Source organism: Saccostrea cucullata, unplaced genomic scaffold (genome assembly GCF_032062105.1).
Source record: "Saccostrea cucullata isolate Sc308-1 unplaced genomic scaffold, CSIRO_AGI_Scuc_v1 ctg12575, whole genome shotgun sequence".
NCBI classification, from domain to species: Eukaryota; Metazoa; Mollusca; class Bivalvia; order Ostreida; family Ostreidae; genus Saccostrea; species Saccostrea cuccullata.
In genome coordinates, this window is record NW_026921402.1 from 2204 (window position 1) to 12533 (window position 10330).

The 10330-nt window shown below is 32.4% G+C and overlaps 1 protein-coding gene across 1 annotated transcript; it reads right to left on the reverse strand.

Moving 5' to 3' along the window:
• Positions 1 to 2983: 2983 nt before the first annotated feature.
• On the reverse strand, positions 2984 to 4602 carry LOC134259872 (interferon-induced protein 44-like). The gene is made up of 3 exons (XM_062742472.1): positions 4465 to 4602; positions 3442 to 3619; positions 2984 to 3285 (listed from the first exon to the last, which is right to left on the reverse strand). Exons 1-3 carry the CDS (start codon positions 4495 to 4497, stop codon positions 2990 to 2992), a joined length of 507 nt encoding a protein of 168 aa, XP_062598456.1. The 5' UTR covers positions 4498 to 4602; the 3' UTR covers positions 2984 to 2989.
• Between the last annotated feature and the right edge of the window lie 5728 nt (positions 4603 to 10330).

Below are 10330 nucleotides of genomic sequence, written 5' to 3' on the forward strand. Positions count from 1 at the left end.
TTATTATTGACCATGCAGTATGGGTAAAATCAGTCGTACCTTGCATTCACATTGCCAAAAATTTCAGTAAACACAGAATCTGTAACAGAAATTGTCTTAATCTATTTTTTATTTTCTGTGATTTTATTAAAATCTCATTTTTGACTTTATCAAATCGGAATCTTGAACCAAACATCACCAGGAATATGATTTGTTAAATTTTTAATTGAATTCATGTTTTTGGGGGGTCATACTTCGTTTGATAATTATTAAATAACTATTTCATTAAGGAGATGATGCATTCATTTCTTTTAACATTGATTATCATGTAGAAGAATTAATTTATTTTAGAAATTAAAATATACTAATCAAAATTTCTAAGTCCCCACTTAAGTTTTTGTTTTACACTGCTTTTATAATAAATAATTCAGACAGTATAAATTGAAAACTATACAAGATTAAATGAAGCAAAATATTTTTTCACTTTAAAATTTAATTATATTGAAGGACTTTAACACAAAATGCAGAGGAGTGAAGGTACCCTAGAATTAAAAATTCGCAACGTTCAATACTGTTTCTATCCTCCGTGCAAACGAATTAAGATCAAGACAATTGCTTCTCAAAGAGTTTAAACAATTAAAAAAAATCTTTTTGGAAGGTTATTCCATGCATGAACTAGTTCGTCCTCTATATTTCGCCAGATTCTGCGGCTGGAAAAGCGCTCAATCTCTGGTCCATCTTGTCCCATTCATTTTCTATAGGGTTAATTAAGATGTGGATGACATTGAAGCTTACCGAAATTGTTTGTACCCAATTATTAATCCTACAAATACATAAGGTCTTCTTAAACGCATTCCCCACCTTTCCAGTTTGTTTCTAATAATCTGGATAATTCAGGAGACTTGAATTAATTTTTAATGAGTGCAGAGCAATTGCACGTGCAGATAGGTTCCTTCCTCAATAGTTAGTAATTCTAATGTAGTAGCCCTGTTGATGTGTCGTTGCAGTACGTGTTTAAGCTTTGACCATGGGTACTTCCGGTTCCGGTTTGAGTGAATTTCCGGATAAACTCTAAGGGGGTTAGGTGGTATTTCTTGAAAATCTAGCAATTTTTAATGATTATAAGGAATACAATAAGCTTTGTGCATCTTCCTGACGGTATTTTAAACGGTTTTACATAAAATAAACAAATACAAACGAAGGAAATACAACTTTCCTTTACTACCATCAGCTTGGACCATGGCAACTTCACTTGCACATTGTCGTCCGTACATACACGGCATTTTAAAAAAAGCTTTTTTCTGTTTTTCCTAAACAACTAAACATGGAGAACACATGGCAATTTAAATAAATGGAAGATACACCCGAAAACATATGAAACTTGCACTTCATGCTTTTTAACAAAAAGGGTCATGGATGAGTAATTACACATTCGATTTCAATTTTATTTGGTCGTAACAGGCAATCGTCGAAAAATTTAGTCAAAATTGTGAACAACTAGTTAATTAATGTTAAGGTTTTTAAATACTTAAAATGATAAAAGTGGGACTTAGAAATTTTGACAAGTATATATTTATAAATAAAGTATAATGTGTCTATTTTTGATTTACTAATATGTTTTCAATTAGAATTAAAAATACCACTGCTTTCAAATTTGAAAATATTGTGTTCCCTGCACATTGTGTTTTTTTTTTTAAAAAAAAAGATTAAAAGAGCAAAGGCCATATAAAGCCATTTTTGGCCCTGTGAATTTCCGAAATCAAAACTGCTAGGTATGGTTGACAATGCAGTATTTATCCGTAGGACCCTTGGTGTCCACGTATCTATTGAGCATGACGTAATCTTCTCTCTAGTCAACGCATTATGACGTCAGGAAATACGTCATTTTCACAATATCCTGTAAATTTTGTTAAAATTGGCCAAACGTTGAAGTAAACTTTCAATATTTCATAAAGAACACAACCTTAGATCCAAAATATGTAATTACATAACGAAAGAGCTTTCTCCGAAGATTATAATATATGACTGTTTAAAATTTTGATCGAGGGCTGTGCATTTTTACAAAGACTGTTTTCCAATACCAAATTTTCAAAAGGTAATTTTGAAAATGAAAGCACTGTCTCTTCTTTATTTTGATACGTGAAAATGGACAGCGATTGACAGTCAATTAATTGATATAAGAACAGGACCCTTTTATGCAAAAAAATGACCCTAGTTCTTTTTTCTGGTCGGTTTGATGCTTGCCATGAAAAATGTTGAATTATATATAAGCTTTTCATACCGAAAAGTTTTTATTTTTATTATTATTATTTTATTTTTATTTATTTTTTTTTTTGGAAAAAATGATTCAGACTGATTTCAAACGAATTATTCATTCATATGTTTCATTGTTTTTTCTATTTAATTAATTTCTTTTCTACCTCAATCAAATCTTTATGCATCCTTTAACAATGAACTTGTTTAAAACTTGCATAATTTTTCGTAATGCTATTAAAACGTATTGTTTACAGCCGACTGATACTATTTAATATATATATATGATTTATTCAAGAGATTTTTTCGATTTTTCAGAATCAAACATCAAATTAACAACCTCTGCTAAAAATAAAATAAGTAAAACGAGGATAATTTACCTGATATGCCTAGGAAAAAAAATAGACGTGAATTTGGGGAAAAAAAAATCACAAAAACACCTTTTGTTTGTATTTCAAGTACATACTTTATCTCTGAAGAACGTGAAGCGTTATTCTCACCAATGAAACTATACATATATCAATAATTTTAAATAAATGATACATCTTTTAATTTTATGAATTCGTCCAATCATCAAATTTAGTCCAATATTTAATCTTGTAAAATTGCATTGTTTCACAACAGACAATATATAAGGTCGAATAACATTAACAAATATATGTCTTTTATTTTCAGACATTTATAAAGTTTTCTGTCTTATCTGACATATTTGGTACATTTTTTGCCAAGTGAAAATCTTCTTAATATTTATTTCTAATCAATCATAAAAATCTTCAGGTGCACTGCTTGTGTCTTGTCTCTGCAAAAAGTCGTTGGCTCTGTCCATCATCATTTTAAGATTTGACAATGCTAATACATCTTTCTTAGGATCAGGGTTAGTCTCATCATGGTAATTGGACATCGGCAAGACATTCATGTCAGGAAGTTGCATGAAATCAGCAACGACTTTAAACTTCCTATATACCTCTTCACTTCTGAAGATCTGAGAAATGTCATCCGACAACGATGCCCGGAGCCTGTCGACCTTGTTCATCAAAACAAGCTGTGGTACATCTAATAAAACATACATTGACTGTGCAATCGTGACGTATTTATGAATTAATTTCATTGTTCATCTTTACTGAAGAAAAGTTTAAGTTTATCTATAATTTAAAATAGTCAAGAGATTATGTATTACGGGAAATGTAAAAGTTAAGAGAAAACACTCACTTAATGGTGCCAATAGTTCTCGCATTCTTTTGAAAATCTCCACAGCCGATTCATCAGCCAACGCTGACTGTGGATTGTCAGCGTTAACAACGTATATGAGACAATGGATCCTGTCCCCTATATTTGGCTGAGATCGATATTTTGCATGGTCACTTTGTATTGATGCAACTGGGTTTATCTATAATTGTAACAAAAATAGTGTCAACCATTAAGCTTTAGGGAGGCTAGGGGGTCAACAAATTAACCATCAGATATAACAGAACGTTTAGATGTGATATTTTTACCGTTCAACTATTATTGGCAAAGAAAATTCTAAAATTTGACAATTTTTGTATATATATATATATATATATATATATATATATATATATATATATATATATATATTATATATATTGATCATCTAAATGCGATCAATGTGGTTTAAAAAATGGCCATAACCACCCAGCCCTATTAAAATGATGAAGAGTGCAAAAATGATTTTGAGGACACTGGCCTCTGGATTCACCAGATGAAGTGCCTAAAAGGAGTAAAAGGAGTAAGCAATCTCTGTCAAACAGTCACACACGCCGTGAACCGTCTGTATTAATCAAAAGACCATATGTCATAATTTACTGACCACTGTAATACTGTTGGGCGAGTATTGGACCATAAAAAATATCCTCTTAACAGAACATGTATGGTAACACTATGCCATTGTATTGCCAAACGTAATGTTATCAGCTTAACTAACTGATGGATTTATTTTAGAATTCCAACTTCCCAGAAAATATAATGAAAAGGAATTGGTTAACGCTGGAACAATAAAAGAATTCCAAATGGTTGGATAAAAGAAAATTACCGTGGTAACAAACGTTACAGTTCATTTGGTCAAACGTTCTCTACCTGACCTCATCTATCGGCCAGCTGAGCAAACTTCCCCAACATAGTCATACGACCTGTGAAATTTTACATCTGAAAATAAAAAATTTGCCAAAAAACCGATATAAGTATAATTTGATGCTCAGGAAAATTTATTTGTACCTGATATCCACTTTTGACATGGCCTATAACCATTAATTGAATATCCTCTGGCGTCACTCCACTTACATTGTGCAGACCACGACAATCAAATATTCTTAGTGGCAATATTTTGTCATCCTTTGTAAATAATGGGTGGGTCTCAAACTACAACATTCTTAATGTAAAAATCATTTTTATTCATGTTAAATAAATTCATATCAAATACCTTGTGCATGTAAAAATACATACAGTTGAGGTAACACTCCTCCAGATGGCTTATAGACTGCTAGCGGAGCCAGAACTCTTTTTTCATCCTTGAGGGCTGTAGCACATGTATTGAAAAATGAGGTTTTTCCAGAAGCAGCTTGGCCAAGTAACATACAGTTTAGATATTTCACTCCGCCCTTAATCCGAAAATTAGACACTTCAGCTAATAATTCGTCTTTTTCCTGAAAAACAAAAAACAAAAACAAAACAAAGATATAATGCCAAGATAGCAAAACATTTGTCTCGCGAAAATTTTAAGAGGTAGTATTCTATGTTGTTTGATGTCTGGGGACAAAACAAGAGCATTATGAATTAAATATAAGGAGGATAATAACAGTAATTAAGCTCAGTAAACCTTCAAACAATACAAATTTGGTGCAGAGCAACCGCAGACTTGCAAAATATCAAAGGTGGGATCAGGTGCCACGGAAAAGGGAGCCCCTGCCGATCGGTCATACCCATCGTGTGGTCGCGCTCGTGATGCAGTGGTTAGACGGTCTGCTCTAGAGTCGCGAAGAAAGGAGTTGATCCTTATGTCGAGGGTTCGAATGCCATTGTGAGACTTGGATACCGTTCCTTCGGATGAGACTGTTTAAATTGAGGTACCGTGTCGCAGTAAATGCTGGCACAAAAAAGACCCATCAATGCTCAATGCCCCTGATTGCCTAGTATAGGACAAAATTTGCATCTCTCCACTGACAAGTGATGGCGCCTCCATATGAGTGAAAATTTCTCGAGAGGAACGTTAAACAACATACAAACACACAAACATACCCACCGTGTATGCCTTGTCATGATCAAGATATCTAGAAATAACGTGAAAAAATCGTCGACAATTCATTGTGAAAATATTTCTTATGTAGTTTACTTCCATGAGAAAAATATTGAAACTACGAACAGTATACAAGTAACAGTGCGGAAACTCTCTAATATCTAACTTTTACTACATTTGGAAAGCGTTCAGGCTAAATAGTCAAAATAAAATTTCCTCATTAACAATGGAAACAAGTACTCTTTTTATGGAAGACGAAGATGATGAACAGTTAGAAAGCTCAAACGGTTTTTGAACCAATACAAATTGTATGGACCTACAAAATATAAGAGAGGATATCAGGTGCACACCTATTTTACCAACATACCTCTTTTAATGTCTAACACAAATGCTTAATATTTCATAATATATGATTTGATAAACAGCGATCAATCGCATAAATCCAGTAAAAATTAATAGCGGAAAAAAAATCAAGAGCGAGCACTACGATTTATTCGAAATAACTACCCAAGAACTTATTATGTATGAGAACAATGGTCAATGGTTTTTCAAAATTGTAAACAAGCAAACCCCTTTATTCCTGCAATATTTAGTTCAACATAGAAACTCTGCATACAGTATGTTTTATAATAGCAGATATTCAAAATTATTACTTCTATGATTATTATTACCATTTTTTTACTTATCATTATATGCACATAATATGCGTTCAGGGTAAAATTCATAGCGAAAGTGTAGAAAAGAAAAATCCTTTAAATAGAGGTCTGAATAGGGCGTGCATGTTAAATCAAACTCTACAATTATTTCAAAACCAGGCTGAAGATAGCAGCCAATAACAGGAGCCACTAAGCCCGTAAAGCTAGCAGCCAATAAGGAAATTCATCAAAGAACTGAGAGTACCTAGACGCATTGCTGTTTTTGTACCTAATTTCAGCCAATTAAAGAAAAAAAAATGGATATTTAATGCAACAAATAATTAAATAATAAATCAGACACTCGGAGGCAGTAAGGCTCACCTGCATAAAAAATATTCTTTTTAAAACTTAAAAAATCAGAAATAAATTATTTTATCATATCATAATCAACTTGACCAAACAAGCACCAGGAAACTCCTCCCGGGAAGAATTTCAACTCTTTCAAGGACCTCAAGAATACGAAAGGGCTAATAAGCTAACCTGATATTTGGTTACTCTAACGATTTTAAATTACCGAAAGATGGCACGAGTGTAAACTCCATGTACGTTGAAGTAGCTGTCAAGCAATATTTTGGGAAAACTTAAAAATTTAAAAACTAAAAAGCAATAGTAATTAGGGCTTGGTCCAAAGGGTGAAAAAAAAGCATTTTTAATTTACAGGCAGATATTATAGCCTAATTTTGGTGTTCACCAAATGAAGGGGAGGGGAGGGGGGCCCTTGGGGGGGCTTTTTTTTTAAATGGGGTGTGTCCCACCAAGTGGTGCAAGTGCGTGGGGCATTTTTAAGCTTCATTTGTCCTCCATTTTGGGAAACCCGGGAACAATTTTTTTTACTGGGGATGGGAAGGGTCTTAGGGGGTATCCCCTCTCAAAGGTTTCAAAGGGCCCAGGGGCTGGAAAGGGCCTGTTCCTTAACTTTGATGTTTTATAAATTTTTTATGAATTTTGGAAAAGGGCAGTTTATCCCTTTTATTTTAATTTTAACCAAAAAAATTCCCCGGGGCAAAGGGGCAGGGGGATTATTTCCCACTTTAAAAGGGGCTGTAGTGGCCCCACCAAGTGGTATAATGCTGGGGATTTTTTAATATTCATTTTTCCATTTTAAATGAACCATTTTAACTGGGGATGGTTGGGGTTTAAAACCCCCCTTTAAATTTAAAAAGGGCCCGGGGCTTGGAAAGGCCTTACAATTTTGAATTTTGATGTTTTTCAGCTTTTTTAAAAAACTGGAAAAAGGGGGTATTATACCCTTTCTTTAATGTTAACCAAAGATTCCGGGGAAGGGAGAGGGGCCCTTGTCCCCGTGTGTCCTCTACTTAGAAATGTTACGTTGTTTAACAAATTTTCAAACTAAACCCACATTTTTAAAATTTTTAAAAAAAATAAACTGGATGATTTATCCCATTAAATAATAATTCTATTTTTAAAATTAAACCAATCCAAATAATTTTTTTACAAAAATAATTTTATTATACATTAATGTGTTTTAAAAATTTAGGACGGAACATCTTGTTAACCAGGAAGTTAGAATTGTCCTTTGTGGCTGGGCGCATGCCTTTAAGCAAAGGTTTGGTTGATATGGCTGGGTGCATTTTTATTTTTATTTTTTATTTTTTCTTAACCCAAATGACATAAAAACATTAAAAAGGTCTAAAGGCCCCAAAAATGGGTTACCAGTATTCTCTTTTTTTTTTTTTTCACTTCAATGGAATATATGTTTATGAAAAATTTTTTTGTTTTTTAACTAAAAATATTTTTTTTAATTTTTGCCACAGGGCGCATATTGTTTGAAAAACCCAAATTTTTTTGCATATGTTTTTATATTTTTTTTATTTTTAGAAGTTTACATCATAAGTTAAATTTGAAAATTTTGATGTTAAAAGTATACCCCTCACAGAATCTTTTTACATATTGCAAATTGCTTTTTTGACAAAACTTTCTTTATGTACCACTAAATTTGCCCTTTTTTACCTTGACCTTATTTTGCCCCCTTTTACACAAAAATTTAAACTTTTTTTTTGAACATATTTTTAACAGTAGATACCAGGACATTTATCTTCAAAAATGCATTTTTTTTGAAATCCTTTGTTTTGAAAATAATAAGATTGACTTTTTGATTTTCCCTTTAAGTTTGACCTTTTTTAAAACCAAACCCGACCCTTTTTAAAGGGGTTAGGTCTGTTTTTTCTTTCTTTAGCCCTTTTGAAAAGACCTTTCTTTTGATAGCAGATTTTACCCTTTGACCTTGATTGGATTTTGACCTACTTTTAATTTTTTTAACCTTGCCCATAATTTTAAACGGTAAAGGCTAAAGTTTCATACTTTCTTTGTTTCTATGTGACAAGGCATTTCATGTGATCCCAGTTACCTTGAACTTTACCTTGTTGGAGTTTTTTGTACTTATGAGAAAATGTTTTTGGAAACCAATCTCCTCCCGGCAACAAACCTTAAAAAAACATTTTTTTAGCAATTAGGTTCAGTCAAGGTCACAAGGTTTTTTCTTGGTGTTTTAAAAGAATTTGGTAAGTGAAGTATCATACCAAATATGAAGTTTCTATCTCTATTTTTCCAAACAAGCTATATGTAGCATATTGGGCATAGTAAGGGTCACAAACATTGTCCTTGGTGTCATGTGAAAGGGCTTCATTATGAAGTATCATGCCAAATATTAGGTCTTTTTTTTTGTTAAACGTTATGGCGAAGGTTAATATTTAAAAAAAAAAATTATATTTAACGTATACACTGTAGGTCACAATCAAGGTCAAAAGGTATTGTTATTTGCCATTTAAGAGAGCTTAATTAGTGGTGTATGCATACCAAACATACAGTCTCAACCATTCATGGTTCAAAAGTTATGGCAAAGGGTTTAAGTTCAACAGACAAACAGATAAACAACAACAGACGGGAAAAAACAATATCCAAAGGATTTTTGATGCGGGTCAAAAAAACTTTAATCTTGGCCATAACTTTTGAACACGAAGGGCTAGTGATATCATACTTCACTTATGTAATCCTTGTGAAAAGACCCTTAATTAATACCATAATTTGACCTTGGACCTTCAATTTTTAAACCTTTTTAAAAAGTAAACCTTGACTAGTCCTTCTAAAGGGTTAGACCTATTGCTTTCATACTTTATATATGTAATCCTTATGAAAAACCTTTGATTTGATAGCAAGACCTTTGATTTTGGAGTTTGACCTACTTTTTAAAATTTTTAATTCTCCATAACTTCTAACGGTTAGGACTAAGGTTCCCATACTTTCATATGATTTTTTTGTGGCAAGCCCTTTTCACTGGATATCAATGATTTGACCTTGAGGATTTACCTACTTTGAAAAACTTTAACCTTGGCCTACTTTCATATTTAAATTGTTTTTTGTGGAATATTACTTTTGGTTACCAATATATTAAATTTGCATTTAAAAAAATTTAATCTTTGCCATGTTATGGGGGGAAAAAGATTTCACAAACACATCTTGTTTTACTTTGTATCCGATACATATTTTAGGTTTCCCATAGCAAAGCATTGACATTGCCATTACATTCATATGGGAGGCGGGGCTATCATTTAACGAGCTTTCCACAGTACCTCTAGTTAATTACTGTGATCAATAGCATATTTTTGCTTTGATAATGTCATACAAAGATTTATAATCGGAGGTAGTGTTTTCATTAATTTGGGTCATACTCAAGTATATCGTGCGTTAATTATAATTGTATAATTAATTATAGTTATATAATTATGTCCATACGTCTGTCTGTTTTAAAAATTGTAATGGATTCAAATTGTTACCATATTCCAACCTAAGATTTTGCAAAATTGGACTAGGCAGGAATAAATTATTCATCCTTATCAAAACAAAAAAAACACCTGAAGTTAGATGAAAAAATACATTTTGTGAAACCGTGCCCCGTTGGCAACGCGAAGGTAAAGCTGATCTCAAATGCAGATCAAATATGTTTGTACCTTTAAAAGTAAGGCCTTTTCACAAGAAATACAAATGTAAATTGAACTCTAGCACCACCTGTTCAAGGGGTTATAACCAAGGTTAACATTTTTAAAGGTTACAAAAGGGGTAAGGTCAAATGATCAAGGTTTTTGGGTTTTCTAAAAAAAAAGTCCTTGTCTCAAAGATTACATATGGGAAGTAT